This window comes from Mustela erminea, chromosome 10 (assembly GCF_009829155.1).
Source record: "Mustela erminea isolate mMusErm1 chromosome 10, mMusErm1.Pri, whole genome shotgun sequence".
Taxonomy (NCBI): Eukaryota; Metazoa; Chordata; class Mammalia; order Carnivora; family Mustelidae; genus Mustela; species Mustela erminea.
The window spans coordinates 11,442,552-11,463,841 of NC_045623.1; the positions used below are offsets into that span (position 1 = coordinate 11,442,552).

At 36.7% G+C, this 21,290-nt stretch overlaps 1 protein-coding gene and 1 pseudogene across 7 annotated transcripts in view; both read right to left on the minus strand.

The window, feature by feature from the left end:
• The window catches only part of LOC116566907 (bile acid receptor-like), a 57,649-nt gene that overhangs the window by 12,318 nt on the left and 24,041 nt on the right, over positions 1 to 21,290 (minus strand). For 3 of the 7 annotated variants that reach the window (XM_032301567.1, XM_032301566.1, XM_032301560.1), the window contains exons 1-2: positions 7,106 to 7,291; positions 1,752 to 1,862 (exon numbers count right to left, since the gene is read on the minus strand). In XM_032301567.1, coding sequence (XP_032157458.1) covers positions 1,752 to 1,815 — 64 coding nt within the window. In that variant the 5' untranslated portion in view covers positions 1,816 to 1,862; positions 7,106 to 7,291. Of the gene's footprint in view, positions 1 to 1,751; positions 1,863 to 3,616; positions 3,661 to 6,769; positions 6,945 to 7,105; positions 7,292 to 21,290 lie in introns of those variants that run through there. The other 4 variants (XM_032301561.1, XM_032301563.1, XM_032301565.1 and 1 more) reach the window with 4 other exon arrangements.
• Positions 14,717 to 15,305, minus strand: LOC116566910 (annotated as a pseudogene).

The following is a 21,290-nucleotide window of genomic DNA, read 5'->3' on the forward strand; positions in this document are numbered from 1 at the left end:
AACACACATAATTCACTTGCAATCTCATAGCATTCACTCTAATGCTAAGTGTTGAATAAATACTAATAATAACCTAATATAAAAAGAAAGGTTATCAGTAAAAACAATGTAACTTTTTTTATTAAAGAGGGCCTTTCTTGAATTAGTGTCAAAAGACTGCATAATACTAGCTGATATTCCATTAGCATGGAAATTAGAATTGAAGCCCTAACCTTTACCTTAACCCTAAAAGAAAACGGCATTTAAATTTATATAATGGGCATTAAGGAGGGCATGTGATGTAATGAGCACTGAGTATAAGACTGATGAATCATTGACCTCTACCTCTGAAACCAATAATACATTATATGTTAATTAATTAAATTTAAATTTTCAAAAACTTAATAAATAATATTGTAAGGGCCTATTTAGCCAGAACGATTCCATCTCAGTTAAACAGTGGTTTTGTTGTTTCTGCAGTAAAACTTAAACTGACCCTACCCCCCACCCCACCCCGATGCCAGGGGAACTTACTTAAAAGCAAGTCCAGGAAACAAGTAAAATATGGTCGACCAGTCCCTGATAACAGAGCCCAAATACAAGGGCGGGTCAGGCCAGGTGGAGACATCCTTAATCACTATCTCCCTAAAAAAATGTGGGCCCGGGCTGCCTGGGTCGTTCAGTGGGTTAAGCCTCTGCCTTCGGCTCAGGTCATGATCTCAGGGTCCTGGAATCGAGTCCTGCATCGGGCTCTCTGCTAGGCAGGGAGCCTGCTTCCTCCTCTCTCTCTCTATCTCTCTCTCTCTCTCTACTTGTGATCTCTCTCTGTCAAATAAATAAAATCTTAAAATAAAATAATGTGGGCCCCACCTTTTGGGCACCTTTTGGGTGCCAATTCTGACCAAGGTGATAGGCTAGTTCAAATAGCTGCTATAGGGTGAATTTAATTCAATTGGCCACCTGCGGGTGACCTAGCAAGACTATGCAACTTTCACTGTGTGTTACAATCTCATTGGCCACCTGTGTGTGGCCAGGCTCAACCACATGGCCATTGCCCTTTAAAAGTTAGTCTGTGAGGCTGGGAGGGGTTGCTCTCTCTGTAAGAGGCGGCCCCGATCGGTGGGCTTGATTCTCTGTGCTGGCGAAAAATAAAGCTTAGCTTGACCTTCGCTTTGTATCAGTCTCGCTCCTTTGATCATGGACCCTAACAATATAAATAATAATTAATAAATAATTTTTAAACCCACAAAAAACAAAAGATTAAAGATTAAAAAATTAAGTTTATCTTATAGCCTTAGTCTTTTTGGAGAAAATTCCTTTTGTATCCTGCATTGTTTCTATTTCTTTCCCTTTGATAAAAATCTTATATTAAGATGAAAATTTCAAGTATATGAAATAACTACTCTGAGCCACATTTACTGAATTGCATGTGAACTATCTTCAGCTAAACCCTAAAAATAAATTCTAATTTGCATGTTAATTCAAATTTTAAAAATCAAATACAATTTAGACTATCAGGCTTTTCTCTCTTTACATTTGATTCTTGCTTACAACATTTTAGAGTTACTGATTTTTTTGAAATTAATTACATTCCTTTGTAAGAGAATGATTTTTTTAAGTTTTTATTTTAATTTTTCTTGTAGGGAAAAACTTAAACTCTTTGGTTTGCTTGTTAATTTCTTTAAGAAAAAAAAAAAAACCTCTGCAATTAACCATAATGTCACACAAGAAGTGTTTTATCAACCATTATACCATAGCTTTTTGTTACATACCATAGTACTGCACTGGTTCAGCAAAACAGTAACCATCAGATGTAGTGACATAAGAATTTGCCATTCTCTGCTCCAAGTCTCACTTATTCATCAGTGAATGCTGAAATAGAACTGAAGGAAACAAAACTTTTGCAGACTCTTTGAAAGTATGCTCATCAAGTCAGCATGATTTTATAAAAGTACAATACTATTTTTGAAAAATAAAGAGTTTAGTAGAATTTTTACACTAGACATTTCTATTTACCCATTAACTGGAAGAATATTGAGTTCTCATATCTCTACACACCAAATTATTAATTCTGCCAATTTTTTATTGCTTGGCTTTTTACAAATAATTCAATAAATCTTGGTAATAATGAAAGTGGCTTTTGAAAGTTTACCAAGCTTTGATGTTAGGCTTCATATACTGCTTTTGCTACTTATTTATGGGTCATTCATTAAATCTCCTTAAACCTTAGTTTCCTCATTTGTAAAAGAAAAGTCATAAAACCTTCCTAGCAAAGTTGTTGGCGGAGTTGAATTAATGTATGTAAAATCTAGCACAGTTCTTAATAACTCATTCTTATCATCGCTATTCTAATATTTCCAAGACCTCAGTGTTCTAACTTTAGATGAATTGGGAAGAAAAATTAGACTTTTTCATGAAAGAAATTAAAGAATAGGAAAAAATGGCTTTCATAGCATTTGTTTTTATCTTCTAAATCTGCTCTATTTTCTTAGCCCTGTGATATGCTAAACATTAAAATAGTAATTTTGGTTCGCTTGACTAATTAAAATTTTCTCTTCCAAAAAAAATTTATGGATTACTGGAAAAAGTGTTATACTTTTTAATGGTAAAGTCTAAAACTAAAATGAACAACTCAGGAAACAACAGATGTTGGCAAGGATACAGAGAAAGGGGAACGCTCTTACACTGTTGGTGGGAATGCAAAGTGGACAGAGCCACTCTGGAAAATAGTATGAAGGTTCCTCAAAAAGCTAAAAATAGAGCTACCCTACAACCCAGCATTTGCACTACTAGATATTTATCCAAAGGGTACAAACATAGTGATTCTTGAAAGGCCACATGCACCTCAATGTTTATAGCAGCAATGTCCACAATAACCCACATGCCCATCAACAGATGAATGGATAAAGAAGATGTGGTATATGTATACACATACAATGGAATATTACTCAGGCACCCAAAAGAATGAAATCCTGCCATTTCCAATGACATGGGTGGAACTAGAGGGTATTACGCTAAGGGAAATAAGTCAGAGAAAGACAAATATATGATTTCACTCATATGTGGAATTTAAGAAACAAAACTGATGAACATAGGGGAAGGGAATAAAAAATAAGATGAAAACAGAGGGAGGCAAACCACAAGAGACTCTTTTAACTTTAGGAAACAAACTAAGGGTTACTGGAGGAGAAGTAGGTGGGAGGATGGGGTAAATGGGTGATGGGCATTAAGGGCCCTTGATGTAATAAGCACTGGGTGTTATATGAAACTGATGAATCATTAAGTTCTACCTGTAAAACTAATAATATCAAATATGTTAACTAAATGGAATTTTAAAAAATTTTAAATAGTAAAGTCTAAAAATCATAAGCTTTTATAAGAAAAATTATTCACAGGGGCGCCTGGGTGGCTCAGTCATTGGTGTCTGCCTTCAGCTTGGGTCATGATCCTGGGGACCTGGGATCCAGCCCCGCATCCAGCAAAAAAGGGATGAAGCCTGCTTCTCCTTCTCCCACTCCCCTTGCTTGTGTTCCTGCTCGCACTGTCTCTCTCTCTCTCAAATAAAATCTTTTTTAAAAAATTATTCACAATCTAAGATGAACCCTTAACAGGAAAAACTGTTTGTTTTTGTTATTACCTAGAAAGGAACTCCATTTCAATAAACTTCAACAGGAAATCACAGCTTAAGAAATTGAAAATTATTTGAAGAAAATAAAGGTCACTCTAAAGTCCATAGTCTTTTATAGCTTTATCCTCTCTATTAAAGATAAAGACAGTTTTCACCTTTAAAAAGAACAAAAAAAAAAAGAGAGAAAGGAAAAGAAAATGGGTTTTAAATCGTGCCAAAAAATTTATGTGACAAATTTCTTAGCCTCTGAGATTATATTGAAAAGTCTTTTCCTTTGATTTATTATTCATGTGTGAACTTCATGGCTAAGGTTTCTATATCCATGAAGATGAAGATGATTTAAATAGTAATATCTTTGAAATGTGTCCCCTTTATCATCTAATAGAATATATGTTCTTCTAAAAGCACTTGAAACTCCCAGTCTTCTGACAGCACAGCAGTAGTCCTTTAGAATAAGCACTGGATGAAAGGGATGAAGCAAAAACAGTGCCCCCAGGCCAAAAAAAAGTGAAATTTTAATACAAAGTTTCCCTTGAAAAGTCAGGACTAAAATCAGTAAGATCAGTCAGTCAACACTTCTGTGTTTCCATATTGCAACAAGTCAATTAGCTCGCCATATAAAAACAATTCTGAATGTTATCCATTTAATATGTGTGATACTTTGTAGCAATGGTTCTGTTCAGTTCTTTCCAAGCTTCTCTTTTGAGCCTCAGTTAACATTTAGAAAATTAAAAATGAATCTGAAAACTTGAAGTTGTTACTCACTCTTCTTTAAAAATTGCTGCACTTACTATTAGGCTTCATATAATATTGGACATCTGAAGAAGATTGAAAATTAAAATTGGTACTACTTAGATGCAGACTTCACTGAATGAGAGTTTGAGAAATAATATAGAATGAACCAGAGGTAGCTCGTTAAAACAAAACTGGTGCTATCCTAACAAAGACACACAAAAGTACTTTACAGTGATCCCACTATCAGGGTTCAAATTGTAAATAATAGTGTTCTGAAACCAAATCCTTCCAATACTGTAGATAAACACTCAAAAATATTATCTAAAGTAGACCTGTTTGGTTTTTAAATTTTTTTTTAAGATTTTATTTCTTCATTTGACAGAGATCACAAGTAGGCAGAAAGGCAGGCAGAGAGAGAGAGGGGGGGAGAGAGAGAGAGAGGAGGAAGCAGGCTCCCTGCTGAGCAGAGAGCCTAATGTGGGGCTCTATCCCAGGACCCCAAGATCATGACCTGAGCAGAAGGCAGAGGCTTTAACCGATTGAGCCACCCAGGCACCCCTGTTTGGTTTTTGTTTTGTTTTGTTTTGTTTTGCTCTTTTCTGTTAGACTTCTTTTAAAGTTTATTTATTTATTTAAGTAATCTCCACATCGAAAGTGGGATTTGAACCCATGACCCCAAGATCAAGGGTGACATGGCTCTTGCCTAAGCCAACTAGGCATCCCAATGCAGACCTATTTTTATTTACTAGTTATATTCAGGGCATTTATGGGACATATACATAAAAAGACTTTGATTAAAAATATGCCTTTTAAAATATAAAATATTTATGTTTTATATGCTCATAGTAATATTGATTATTTTCTACAGAAAATTTTTCACTATGTGTTCTTCAGCCTTTTAGATGTTTAATAGAAGTATTATAATATGTATGCATAATAAATACATTCAGAAATAAAGTATTCATAAAATTAGTTTAAGAACATTTAAGTAGATTATTAATAGCATAGAGGGAAGTATGTAATCAAAAACTTCCAATCTTATTAAAAAGAAAAGTTACAGTAATCCTGGAGTGATTCTGTTTTGTTATCTTTCCTAGTAAATATTTATTTAAAAACAAAATAACTCAGTTAAGAGAGGAGCTTTTATCAAGAGGATCAATTTAGCATGGGCCAAAGTCTATATTTTTTTTCATTAACAAATACTTTAAAAAGCTGTATTTTTCATAGATTATAATAGCTATTTTACTGAAAAGATACTTAATTGCAGAAATGAATTTGCATTTCCTCTGCCTTAACTAGGTATTGTGCTAAGTAAATCTTCATATGGCTAGAACTTTACCAGGAAAAACATATTGACTCCAGAGAACTATATCCTCCACATGTTAAAGAACTTTACAGTTTTTATATTTTTACTCTTGCAATATATGTCATCTGAATCATGAATAATACATTGAATAAAATTAATATAACTGAAAAGTAGATGGCTTCATAAGAAAAACTGAAAATTTCAGTTTTCACAGTAGTCTCTACCAAAAAAAATGAATGATAGTGCTCTACGATACATAATTATAAAAAATTTTTTACAGCAGAGCCTCTTTGAGCCAAAGTTCTCTGAACTTATTGGAACCAAGAAAAATGAAAATGAAATGGATATATTTGAATAACAGCACAAATGAAGGCTTCTTGATTTTTTTTTATAAGAATCTGTCCTTTAACCTTAGAATACTGGGAAGATTTTACATGCTGAAGTTTTCACATAGTTTTATTATAGAGCTTCACTGAGATGTAATTTACATAATATAAAATTCACTCTTTTAAATTGTACAATTCTTCGTTTTTAGAATATTCACAGAGTGTGTAACTATCACTACCATTTAATTCCAGAGCATTCTTATTACTGCAAAGTAAAATTCCCTACCCATAAGCGATCACTTCCCATTCTTTCCTCCCCCAATCCCTAGCACAGTTCCTATGTATTTGCCTATTCTAGACATTTCATATAAATGGAATCATGCAATTCCATATACATTTTTAAATGAAAACAGTATTTAATTAATATTATGTCAAGTAATTTTCACAGCTTAAGAGAGAAATCAGACTATACATTTAGAAAATTTGTGACTATGAAATAAATATATACTTCAGAGATCTAGAAATATATTTTGTGTCCATAAAAATTTTTATACTTTGTATAACCGTAGCATTTTGAGTAGAAGTTTAATTCCCAGAATACACCTTTATCAATATATTTCAATATATTACATATATTGAATATATATAAAATATATAACTTGATATATTTCAAGTTGCCTTGAGTTCACATATAACCTGTTGTTTCAAAAAATAAAATGTATTTTAAGAAGTTCTTGATTAAAAACAAGTTTCATTTTAAAATGTAAGAGTAAATATCACCGTGAACCAACTTACATTATTACATCAAATGTCACCTGGAGTCCAACCACAGTCCAAAATTGCCTTGTCATTCTTCAGGAGAAGACCAATCACTGTATAATCTACTTAAATTTCTCATCTTCAAGGAGCAAATGCTTTTTATAGTTTGACTATCATAGTAACAACAATTGGCTTATTCATTTCGCAAAAGCTAAATGAATGATGGTAGAAACGAAATAGAGTTCCAAAAATACCCTCAACCGCTTACAGTTTAACAATAGTTTCAATTGCCCACAAAATTAACATTCATATTTAATTGAGACAGCATAAAACTATAAAATTTGGGATTTTGAGGGCAGACAAAATACTCACAGTTAAACAATATGACTAGAGATTGTCCTTTTCCTCGCAGAACAAGTATAAATGGATTTAACAACAACTTCAACTTTCCAGCTGGAGCAAACTGGACCTTTTCCCTATTTATCAAGAAGCCAAGAGGGGGGGCACTCTGCATACACTTAGGCTCCAGACACTCTGCAGAGCAAAGCTTCAGCTCTATCTCAGAGACAAACTTCCCACACAATCCTCTCTTAGGTCAAAACAAGGGCAGTTATTATTTGACATAAATCAAATAATAACCAGATCATCAGGGATAGAGGTCTTTGGGACCTTCAGGTCACACTCTCCCAGAGTTCTTTATTGTTTACTTAATAAATATTTTGTTTTCTTGATTAAATTTGACATTCTCCCATTTTGGTTACAAAACACTGGGTCTCTAGAAACAACTAAGCAATATGCACAGGAAAGGAAAACCCCTCATTAATTCAAACTCCACTAATACAGGTGTTACAACAATTCAACTTGAAGTTGATCTCTGCATTCCCTACCCAAAAAAAGGTGTTAGCCCAATTATAAATGTGAATAATAATTAAGATGGGTACAAGTCATCTAATCCAACCCTCTCCAATTTTTGGCTTAGAAAAACTGCCACACAGATAGATACTACTCTTTTTTCAGGGGCTCATCGCTAGTTAGTGGCAGAGGTTAAACTCAGTGCAAATGCAAACAGTTGAACAAGATATATAGGTAAATTCACCATGATTTTTTAATGTCATCTACATGAACAAAGCTTGTTGGATACCAGGTTCATGGTCTCACCTCTGCAAGGCATTTCTAAATATATTCCACAGCTACACTACCATTCTCCTGGTCCCCTCTCTGCTGACTCATTTATTTTATAGGACTGTAGGCTGTAGTCTCTGTCCTCCCTGGTTCTAGTGTCACATTCATGTGGCCTGGGATACAATGTTCTATCTTTCTTGGCACTTGATCTCAGTCCACATTCAGTTTCTGACTTCACAACTACTAAGTTGATGCTGACTTCTTCAAGGGCCCTTATCTATTACTGGGAAGAATTCATAATAAAATCTCCAAGTCATGTCACATGAGTTTTGTTTCTCTTTTAAAATAATAGGCCCTGGATCTATAAATTTTAATCAGTGAATCAAAGAATAATAGTCTCAGCATTATAATTCATTTATTTGATTCTAGAATATTCCAAAAACAGGCTCCAAATTATGTCTTAAAAGAAGTGAAACTCTACTAAAAACCTTACAATGAAAGACAGCAAAACAAACAGACAGTACTTGATGTGTTTTAAAAGCAATGCTTAACTTCTAAATATTTATCAGGGACATTTGTTTCTTAAAAAAACATATTTTTAAAAGAACTTTAGCCCTTTTCATTATTGTATACAAGTATCAGGGATAATTTATAAATTCTTTTATCATTGTTTTTTATTTTTTAATTGAGTATAATTGATATACAACAGTATATTAGTTTCATATTTAAAACAAAATTATTCAATATTTGTATATATGTGAAAATACCAACATAATTAAGTCTGATAAACCTCTGTTACCATACATAGTTAAAACATTTTTTCTTGTGATGAGGATTTTTAAGATCTGCTCTCTTAGCAATTAGCAAGTATGCAGTATAGTATTATTAAGTATAGTCCAATATCTTCTACATTACATCCCCATGACTGATTTATTTTACAGCTGGAAATTTGTGCCTTTGATCCCTTCACCCATTTTGCCCACCTCCACCCTCCAAACCCCAGCAACCGCCAATCTGTTTTCTGTATCCATGAGGCTGATTGTTGTATTTTGCATTTTAATATTTGCCCTTATCTGACTTACTCATTTGGCATAATGCCCTTGAGGTCCATCCATGTTATTGTAAATGTAAACTGTATATATATGGTATATGTATGTATTATATTGGTGTCTATAGAGTATAGATAGTATATTTTCTTTATCCATTCATCCATCAATGGACACTTACATTGTTGCCATATGTTAGCTATTGCAAATAATGCTGTAATGAACATGTGGGGCAGACACCTTCTTTAGTTAGTGTTTTCATTATTTTCAGGTAAATACCTAGAAGTGTTATTTCTGGATCATATAATAGTTCTATTTTTTTTTTAAGATTTTACTTATTTATTTGACAGACAGAGATCACAAGTAAGCAGAGAGGCAGGAGGAGGAAGCAGGAGCCCAGCTAGGCAGAGAGCCTGATGTGGGGCTCAATTCCAGGACCCTGGGATCATGACCTGAGCTGAAGGGAGGGGCTTTAACCCACTGAACCACCCAAGTGCCCCTAGTAGTCTATTTTAATTTTTTAAAAGATTGTGGAGTTGTTGTTGTTTTTTTAAGATTTTATTTATTTATTTGATAGACAGAGATCACAAGTAGGCAGAGAGGCAGGCAGAGAGAGAGAGAGGAGGAAGAAGACTCTCACTGAGCAGAGAGCCCAATGCAGGGCTTGATCCCAGGACCCTGAGATCATGACCTGCGCTGAAAGCAGAGGCTTAACCCTCTGAGCCACCCAGGCACCCCCCAATTGTTGGAGTTTTTTAAAAGATTTATTTATTCATTTGAGAGAGAGAGAGAGAGAGAGCACACATGACAAGGGGAGGGGCAGAGGCAGAGGAAGAGAGAAAGAATCCCCAAGCAGACTCCCTGCTGAGTGGGAGCCCACACAGGGCTCCATCCCAGGAGCCTGAAATCACAACCTGAAGTGAAATCAAGAGTCAGCCACTTAACCAACTGAGCCACCCAGGCACCCCTTTTAAAAGATCCATTTTTAACTCTTTGAGGAACCCCCATACTGTCTTCTGCAGTGGCTGCACCAATTTACATTCCCACCAACAGTACACAAGCATTCCCTTTTCTCCACATCCTAGGCAACACCTGTTATTTCTCTTTTATTTTGTATTATTATAGTCATTCTAACAGGTGTGAGATGATATCTCATCATGGTTTTGACATGCATTTCCCTAATAATTAGTGATGTTGAGCACCTTTTCATGTACCTGTTGGCCATTTCTAGATCTTCTTTTAAAAAACGTCTATACATACACTCTGCTCACTTTTTTTAAAGACTTTATTTTCAAGTAATGTCTACTCCCAACATGGGCCTTGAACCCACAACTCTGAGACCAAGAGCCACACACTCGACACATTAAGCCAGCCAGGTGCCCCTCCTCTGCCCACAACAGATTGGTTGTGGCTTTTTGCTATTGAGTTATGACTCTATATATTTTGGGTATTAAACCCCTTATCAGATATATGATTTCCAAATGTTTTTTTCCCATTCAGTAGATTGCCTTTTCATTTTGTTGATTTTGATGATTTCCTTTGTTGTGTAGAAGCTTTGATGTAGTTTGATGTAGTTCCACTTATTTATTTTTGCTATTGTTGCCTTTGTTTTTGGTGTCAGAGCCAAAAAATCATCACTAAGACCAATGTAATGAGTTTACAGTCTGTGTTTTCTTCTAAGAGTTTTATAAATAACTTTTATTATTTGGATAATTACCAGTTTTAACCTCTAACTTATAACTATAATTATTAGCTTCTATATACAAATGATATATCTCAAATGTTCAAAGATTCAAACTCTTCATTAATTCATAGCACTTACACCCTCAATCCACCTTTATCATATGTGATATTACAATTCATTGGCAACAATCTTCCTTATTTAGTTTTGCAAAGAATAATTCATTCAGGACTTTACTGTTTAAAATTTTACATGTACTTCCATGGTTTTTAATAATACCCTATACTTACTGTGATGTTAACATAGTACTTATTCCAAAGTACTTGAAAATATATGCAAATATATGTTAATATTTTTAGATAGGGAGTGCAGAACATATTTTTAATTTTATACAGGCTACTGTCACCTACACACTCTATTTATAACTATATAAGTTATATAACTATATAAGTCACTTAATAAGCATAAATGGGGAAGTCTCCTAAAGTTTATTCTTTTTTTACAGTCACTTAATAGGCAGCTAGCCCAGATAGATAGATACATGCCATTTAAAATAAATATTAACATAGTTACTTTATCAGTAACAAACAATCTAAAGGATTATAAATCTAACCAAGTAGTTTGCTATAAAGTTGCTAGTGTCATTAGGGAAGGTTCTTGAGTGGATGACATCCACGCCAAGACCTAAAGCCATAAGAAGAGCAGAGAGAAATGAGTGTCTTAGTGGGAACAAGACACTGTTGTCTGCTGGCTTGTGTAACGTCTAAAGAAGTCCAGTGTGGTGAGTGAGGAGAGAAGACAAAATTAGCATAAGAGAATACTGGAGAGAAAATATAAACCAAATTTTTCCCCTATTTTTCTTTTTCCTTTTTTTTTTTGAGTTTTTATTTAAATTCCAGTTAGCTAACATAAAAACCTTAGAGGGAAGACTGAATTTTATTCCAGGTATAATATGAAATCATTGAAGGATTCTATGCAGAAAAGGCACATAATCTTAAGTATATGCTTTGTTTTGTTTACCTTTTTCTTTAAGCTTTTTATTTTTAAGTAATCTCTACACCCAATATGGGGTGCCTTAGAATTTTCTATGTAGATAATCATGTTATCTACAAATAGAAATAGTTTTATTTCTTCTTTGCCATTCTGTATGCCTTTTCTTTCATTTTAAAAAAGATTTATTTATTTATGTGTCATAGAGAGAGAGAGAGAACACAAGCAGGGTGAGCAGCAGGAAGAAGGAGAAGCAGACATCCCACTGAGCAAGGAGACTGCCTCAGAACTCATCCCCAGGAACCCAGGATCATGACCTGAGCTGAAGGCAGACGCTTACTGGACTGAGTCACCCAGACATCCCTGCCTTTTGTTTCTTTTCTTGGCTTTTTCTAAGGGTAGAACTTCAAGTATATGCTCAGTAACAGTGGTGAAAACAGACATCCTTACCTGTTCTCAATCTTAGGGAGAAAGCATTTAGATTTTCAGCATTAAGAGTGATGTTAATCGTAACATTTTTTTAAAAAGACTATTTATTTGAGAGAAAGAGAACATGAACTGGATTAGGGACAGAGGGAGAAGCAGATTCCCTGCTATGCAGGGAGCCTGATGCAGGGCTCTATTCCAGGTCTCCAGGATCATGACCTGATCTGAAGGCAAACCCTCAACCAACTGAGCCCCCAGGAGCCCCAATTGTAATATTGTTTTTTAAAGATATATTTATTTTAAAGAAAGAGAGTGAGTGGTGGGGAGGAGCAAATGGAGAGGGAGAGACAGTCTCAAGCAGACTCTGTGCTGAGCACAGAGCCCCATACAGGGCTCTATCTCAAAACCCCAAGATCATGACCTGAGCCAAAACCAAGAGTCTGATGCTTAACTGACTGTACCACACAGGAACCCCTAACTGTAATATTTTTATACTCTCAAGTTGAGGTAATTCCCCTATATTCCTCATTCCCTGAGTGAATATTGTTTTTAAATAACTTTGGATGCTATATGAGGAATACATTGGAGAAAAGTAAAAGAAGTAGTAAGGTAAACGGTTGGGTGACTATCACACTGTAGCAGGTGAAAGATGATAGGAGCCTAGACTTAGATAATGGCAGTGATCTGACCCAGCAGATAGGTGAGTAGATTCAAGATACATTTTTCTGTAGACCTTGTAGGATTTGTGGATGGACAGAGTGTTACAGTTAGAAATGGTGTTTGGATTTAATTAATAGACTGTCTACTACAAGGATTTTAAGGGCTAAGTAGAGGGTTTTTCTCCTCCATATAATAAGTCTGAATGTAACAAGTCTTAACAGTTTAATAGTGGTTCTATTGATGTCATCAATGTCTCGAGATACTTCTATTCCTTGCTTTTTCATCACTAGCATGTGGCTTTGAACCATATGGTCACAAGAATGATGCTGTATCTCCAGGTACCACAAATGAGTTCCAGTAAGGAAGACAGAGGGAGATTTGCAAAGAGTTTATTTCAGTAAAACTTTATTTAGAAAGTTAAGTACTTCCTAAAAGATCTATCCCGAGTTCCTTGATCAAGATGATGTCACTGGTCACTCAGCTGCAACAGAGGCTAAGAAATGCGTATTTCATTTTCCAATCTTTAAAGCAGAGGAAAGCAGGGAGAAGTTTATTGCAGTGGGTGTGAGGTGAGCCAGCCCACAGTATCTGCCATATTAAGGGTGATGGAGAGTAAAGAATCATGGTTGGCTTCCAGGTTTCTGATTGATGGATTATATTACAGTTTACTAAGGTACATAAGAGTAGAAGATGAATACATTTTTACTAGAAAAGCAATAGTTCAACTTTGACATGTTGAGACTAAAATGTTCATGAAACATCTGGAATGTCAAGCAGAGAATTAGACAGTATGAAGCTGGAATTTAGAGAAGCCAGTGCTGGAGGTGATATAATCTGGAAGCTTTCAGGATATTGATTTAAAGCTGTAAAATACATATGATCTCCAAGGAAGAAAAAAGTAGTAGGACACAGCCTTGAGGGACTTCAATACTTAATAGTGGTTTGAGAAGAGTGAACTTCTAAAAGAGAGTGAGTAGCTAAAAAGGTAAAAGAAGGGGTGTCTGGGTGGCTCAATCATTAAGCATCTGCTTTCAGCTCAAGTCAGGATCCCAAGCTCCTGGGATTGAGACCGGCATCGGGCTCCCTGTGCAGCTAAAAGCCTGCTTCTTCCTCTCCCACTCCCCCTGCTTGTATTCCCTCTCTCACTGTCTCTCTCTCTCTCTCTCTCTCAAGTAAATAAATAAAATCTCTTAAAAAATAAAAGAAAAAGAGAAAATTAAGAAAGAGGCACCAAAGAAATTTAAAAGACATGTTTCATGGAGAAAGTGCTCAACAGTGTGGAATGCTACTGGGACTCTAAATAGATGAGGAAAGAAAAGTTTCTATTGAATTTAGCAGTATGAAAGTTGGTGGTGACTATATTAATAAGAACTAATTTCAGAATCAAGAAACAACAAGAGATTAAGTTAAACCCAAATAAGATCCTTGCTCCCCTCCCCACACACACACAACAAAAAGCCTGGAGATGAGCAGCTCCAGACCCTAACTGGCATCTATCTGTGTATTGGAGCTGCTGTGATTCCCCTGAATTTGCCCTGATGGTTGCATGATGGGTGTCATTACTCTGGACTCGTGTACGAGGCAGGGTGGAAAAGCAAGTGTGTGGAGCCCATGGAATGTGTCCCTTTGTTAAGAACAGAAAAGCTTGGGGCACCTGGGTGGCTCAGTTTATTGAGCATCTGCCTTTGGCTAGGGTCACGATCCTCACCTCTGCTCAAAATGGACCCTAACTGATCCTTGCCTCCCCAGGAGCTCCTGCACCTGAACCGGCTCCTGCAAAAGCAAAGAGAGCAAATGCACCTTCTGAAGAAGAGCTGCTGCTCCTGCTGCCCCATGGGCGGTGCCAAGTGTGCCCAGGGCTACATCTGCAAGGAGGCATGGGACAAGTGCTGCTGCTGTGCCTGTTCCAGATGTAAATAGAGCAACACATACAAACCTGCAGTTTTATTTTGTTGTTCTTTAGTTTTTGTTTCATAATCATAAACTTAACTCTGCAATCCAGCTAGACTTGGAGGAGAGTAAGGAAAATATGGAACCCACAAAACTGCAGTCAGAGCACAAAGATTATGGGATATTTCCAGCAGATGCGGATGAAGGGGTGCTCTCCTGAGTTACACAAGGAATGGTCTGGTAGTTAAGATAAAACACAAGTCAAATGTAATAGAGTGGTCCACAGTCAACAGTGGTGATCTTCTGGTTGGCCTTCCCATTCTTGGACCCAAAGTGTTCCATGGCTTCCACATGCCCTCTTTCACCTTGCCAAAGACCACACACTTGCCATCCAAGCACTCAGCTTTGACAGTGCAGATGAGGAACTGGGAACCATTTGTGTTGGGTCCTGCATTTGCCATGGACAAGATGCCAGAACCCATGCACTTTAGGATGACATTCTCATCATGGAATTTCTCCCCATAGACAGACTTGTTGTCAGTGCCATTTTGGCTGTGAAGTCACCTCCCTGACACATAAATCCTGCACTAATCTGAAGAAAGCAGGAAACTTTATAATCAAATCCTTTCTTCCCAGTGCTCAGAGAACAAAAGTTCTCAACTGTCTTTGGAACTTTGCTTGCAAGCAGCTCAAAGGAGATTCAGCCCAAAGGCTCAGAGTCTTCCTCAATGCAGAAGAACACAGTGGGGTTGACCATGGCTAGGCCATGGAGGCGGGTAATGGGGCAAGTGGAGGGCCACAGTGTCAAGTTTAAAACTTGATGTTCTTTTTTTTTTTTTAAGATTTTATTTATTTATTTGACAGAAAGAGAGATCACAAGTAGGCAGAGAGTCAGACGGGGGCGGGGGGGAGCAGGCTCCCTGCTGAGCAGAGAGCCCGATGCGGGGCTCGATCCCACGACACAGATCATGACCTGAGCCGAAGGCAGCGGCTTAATCCACTGAGCCACCCAGGCGCCCCTAAAACTTTAAATTTTAAAACATTTTTTTTTATATTACCCTGGCCTGTTTGATACATTCCTGTTTCTATAAAATATATCATTTACAATAAAAGGTATTGACTTTTTAAAAAAGTGAATTGGAGGCAAGTTAGCAAAACACAACAGATAGAAACATTCTCTGTTCATTCGGCTAGAAGTTTAGCTGCATGGAGGAGCAAAAAAGTGGAATGGACTCTAGACTGGGATTTAAGGTCCAGATTTAAGGTTGCTTTTAACATGAAGCAGACTATGTTTGTAAGATGGCAGGTAGTGAAGAGGGGAGAGACTAACGATGCAGGGAGCCAAAGGAATGATGAAGACAACTCCAAACAGCTCATTCCATGGGTTCCAACCTACTTGTGGTCTTTTCTCTGTGACTTTCTATCTACCTATGGTCTTTGGACTTATTCAGCCACCCTCCACAACAGTGTCAGCTAATTCCTTGCAATAAAACCCTTCAAATCCCTGGTTCTCCTTCTTTGGTTAAACCCTGACATTGAATTTGATCCTTAAAAAGTCATTGAAGAGGCAATAAAATTATGCACTGGTTTCTATGAAAGCAGAGAGGAGTCACGTACTTCCAAAGTGAGATTTCACTGAAACTGTATTTTAAAGAATTATGAAAAATCGGGGCACCTGGGTGCCTCAGTGGGTTAAAGTCTCTGCCTTCGACCCAAGCCATGATTCCAGGGTCCTGGGATTGTGCCCCACATCAGGCTCTCTGCTCAGTGGGGAGCCTGCTTCCCACCCCGTGCCTGACTCTCTGTCTACTTGTGATCTTTGTCAAGTAAATAAATAAAATCTTTAAAAAAGAATTATTAAAAATTAATAAGATAGGAGTGGGAGCAGTGGTAAGCTCAAGAGCAAGCTCACTGGAAAAAACAAACTTGATTTATAGTGTCTAATTATTTCCCAGGTATACATACTCCCACCACAGCCGATAGCAAGCTACCAACATGATGTTACAGAGTACAGAATTAGAAAGAAATGGACACAGTTGGCTTTTGTGAGTCCACACCACTAAGTGAAAGGTGGAGGGAAAACAGAATATACAATGGAAAAGTAAACACCAAACTTCTTTCTTCTACACCGCACTATCATGGAGAAAAGATCCAGTGGACATGCTTTCCCACAGAGTTGTCATTGCAGTAAAAGAACAAAATTCAGAAACATGACTGCAGGGTTTGGCAGCTTACCAATAATAAACACCATAATAATAGATTCAACTGAGAAACTTCTAGAGATTGTCCTAAAGAAGCAGATATTATTTGCCTAAGATCAATGAAGGCTGAATGCAGAGATGTGATTCAAACCCTAGGCAGTGTACAGAGAATGTTCTTTCCACTATAAAATGCTTCCTCACTACCGTATCCTATTGTAAGAACTAAACCAAGAGACCAGAATGTTTAACACCAGGAAAATCTTTATACACTCCCATTAGTACAGGATCAAATTTTTCAGAATTTTTGTAGTAAGATAAAAATATCCATTTGGTTTTGCAGTAATTTAAAAGCCAGTCCCTGACCTATCTATGTATGGATAATTGATTTGTTACAAAGATGCCAATACCATTCAATGGGAAAAGAATAGACCTTTCAACAAAGGGTGCTGGGACAACTGGATGTCCACAATCAAAAGTATGAAATTGGACCCCTGCTTCATATCATATAAAAAATTAACTCAAAGTGAGTTAATGACCAAATATAAGAGCAAAAACCATAAAACTCTTACAAGAAAACCAAGTATAAACTGACAAGATCCTGGATTCAGGAATGGTTTCTCAGATTTGGCATCAAAACCTTGAATAACAAAAGAAAATATAGATAAATTGGACTTTATCAAAATCAAATACTTCTATGCATCAAAGAACAGTCTCAAAAAAGTGAAAAGAATTAAAACCACATTGAGATATATCACCTTACACCAGTTAGAATGGCTAAAATTGGCAAGACAGGAAACAACATGTGTTGGAGGGGATGTGGAGAAAGGGGAACCCTCTTACACTGTTGGTGGGAATGCAAGTTGGTGCAGCCTCTTTGGAGAACAGTGTGGAGATTCCTCAAGAAATTAAAAATAGAGCTTCCCTATGACCCTGAAATTGCACTACTGGGTATTTACCTCAAAGATACAGATGTAATGAAAAGAAGGGCCATCTGTATCCCCAATGTTTATAGCAGCAATGGTCGCCAAACTGTGGAAAGAACCAAGATGCCCTTCAATGGATGAATGGATAAGGAAGATGTGGTCCATATACACTATGGAGTATTATGCCTCCATCAGAAAGGATGAATACCCAACTTTTGTAGCAACATGGACAGGACTGGAAGAGATTATGCTAAGTGAAATAAGTCAAGCAGAGAGAGTCAATTATCATATGGCTTCACTTATTTGTGGAGCATAACAAATAGCATGGAGGACAAGTGGAGATGGAGAGGAGAAGGGAGTTGAGGGAAATTGGAAGGGGAGGTGAACCATGAGAGACTATGGACTCTGAAAAACAATCTGAGGGGTTTGAAGCAGCGGGAGGTGGGAGGTTGCGGGAACCAGGTGGTGGGTATTACAGAGGGCACAGATTGCATGGAGCACTGGATGTGGTGCAAAAATAATGAATACTGTTATGCTGAAAATAAATTTTTTAAAAAGTGAAAAGAAAATCTACAGAATGGGAGAAAATATTTGCAAGTCATATATGTATCTAGACTATCAAGAATTTTCACAACTCAAGAGACAAAAAAATTTTGATTTTAAAAAATGCACAAAGGCCAATCAAGAAAATGGGCAGAGGACATGAACAGACATTTCTGCAAAGAAGACACCCAGATGGCCAACAGACACATGAAAAAGTGCCCCACATCACTTGGGATCAGGGAAATATATATCAAATCCACAATGAGATACCACCTCATGCCAGTCAGAATGGCTAAAATTAATGAGTCAGGAAATGCAGATGCTGGCGAGGATGTGGAGAAAGGGAACCCTCCCACACTGTTGATGGGAATGCAAGCTGGTGCAGCCACTCTGGAAAAGAGCATAGAGGTTCCTCAAAAGTTGAAAATAGAGCTACCCTATGACCCAGCAGTTGCCCTACTGGGTATTTACCTTAAAAATATAAATGTAGTGATCCGAAGGGGCACGTGCACCTGAATGTTTATAGCAGCAATGTCCACAATAGCCAAACTATGGAAAGAACCTAGATGTCCATCAACAGATGAATGGGTAAAGAAGATGTGAGACACACACACACACACACACACACACACACACACACACACACACAGGAATACTATGCAGCCATCAAAAGAAATGAAATCTTGCCATTTGCAACAACATGGATGGAACTAGAGGGTATTATGCTGAGTGAAATAAGTAAAGAGAAAGACAATTATCATATGATCTCTCTGATATGAGGAATTTGAGAGGCAACCGTGGGGGGGTTGGGGGGGTAGAGAAGGAAAAAAGGAAACAAGATGGGATCGGGAGGGAGATAGACCATAAGAGACTCTTAATCTCACAAAACCAACTGAGGGTTTTGGGGGTAGAGGGGAGGGGAGAGGGTGTTGGGTTATGGACATAGGGGAGGGTATGTACTATGGTGAGTGCTGTGGAGTGTGTAAACCTGGAGATTCACAGACCTGTACCCCTGGGCTAGTAATACATTATATGTTAATGAAAAATAAAAAAAATTTAAATACAATAAAGGACTTGACTTACACATTTCTCTAGAGAAGATACACAGATAACCAACAAAAACATGAAAAAATCAACATCATTAACCACTAGGTAAATGCAAATCAAAACCATAATAAAGTACCACTTCAGAGGCCCTAGGATATAGATGTAATTTTTTAAATAGTAACTAAGGGAAGCCTGGGTGGATTCAGTCATTAAGTGTCTGCCTTCAGCTCAGGTCATGATCCCAGGGTCATAGGATCAAGCCCCATGTCGGGCTCCCTGCTCAGTGGGGCATCTGCTTCTCCCTGTCCCTCTGCTGCTCCCCCTGCTTGTGCTTTCTCAGTCACTCTCTCTCTCTCTCTCATGAATAAAAGCTTTTAAAGTTGTTTTTAAGTAGTTACTAAGTGTTGGTGAATGTGTGGAGAAACTGGAACTTTAGTACATTGCTTTAGTACGTTGCTGATGGGAATGTAAAATAGTTCAGTATTATGGAAAATAGTTTAGTGATTCCTCAAAAATTTAGACATAGAATTGCCATACGACCAAGCAATTCTACTCCTAAATACATACCCAAAAGAATTGAAAACAGATACTCAAATACATGTTCACATCAGCACTATTCACTTTAGCCAAAAGATGGAAACAGTACAAATGCCCATCAATAAATGACTAGATGAGCAAAGGGTAGTATAAACAAACAATAAAATAGTAATCAAGCCATAAAAAGAAATGAGTACTGGGCACCTGGGTGGCTCAGCTGGTTGGGCGTCTGCCTTCAGTTCAGGTCATGATCCTGGGGTCCTGGGATCAAGTCCAGTGTTGGGTTCCCTGCTCCACAGGGAATCCGCTTCTCCCTCTGCCCCTCCTCCCACTCACTCTCTCAATCTCTCTTTCTTCTCAAATAATAAATAAATAAAATATTAAAAATTTTTTAAAAAAAGAAATGAGTACAACCTATGGTGGCATGTAGGTGAACCTCAAAAACACTATTAAGTAGGAGAAGGTAGATGCAAAAGGTCATATATTGTATGATTCCACTTATATGAAATATCCAGAATAGGTAAATCCATAAAGACAGGATGCACATTGGTGGTTGCCAGGAGCTGGACTGGGCTAAACTGGGAGTAATAGCTTAATGAGTATGGGTCTTTCCTTTTGAGGCGATGAGTATGTTTTGAAACTAGATAGAGGTGGTAAGTGCAGGACACTGTGAATGTCCTAAATACCATTGAAATGTTCTCTTTTTAAGTGGTTAATTTTAACTTTCATCAATTAAACAAGAAAAGCTAGGTCCCAAATTTGGTTCTATTAGTTGTAGTTCATATTAAGCAATCAAAAAGAATGTCTTCTTAAGTTTGTACTGATTTTCATTTTATGTTAAGATTTTCATTTTAAGTGTTCTGCTGAATTTGAAAAACTAAACTAAACGTGCTTTCACTTCTAAACAAAACAATAAAAAAATAAAGTTACAAGATAGGTGGTTTGGTTGGGGTTTTTTTCCTCAAGGATTTTAAAATATTTCTGATATTTTAATAGTAAAAGGAAATCATATTTAGTACAGCTGGATCATTTCTACATAATTGGCTTTTCATTCTTGATCTGGTGTTTGAACTGTTTACTCCACTTTAGTAATTAACCATTATCAGCTTCATTAATGAAACAGAAACCACCTCCTATAATCATTTATAAAATACTTGTCAAACAAAATTTAAACAAAGAATAGGATCTGGGCAAAGTAACAGCTCTTTCAAATCTACTGCAACTAATTATAAAATATTCTAGTTATTTTGTTGTTGTTTTCCATTTATTATGAAAGAATCCTTCAGGACCCACAGCATTTCTCTTAGCCTAGTTATCTGTGTTCTGTGTTCTTTTATTACACAAGTGATTATTTTAACAATACTTTTATCCACTGATGTTGAAAGCTGTGTTTTCAGCTGCTTATTTATATCTATAAATTATAAAAATTGAAACTATTTAATCATGCTACCTTTAGAGACATTATTTTTCTATTCTACTTAATTTTTAGTT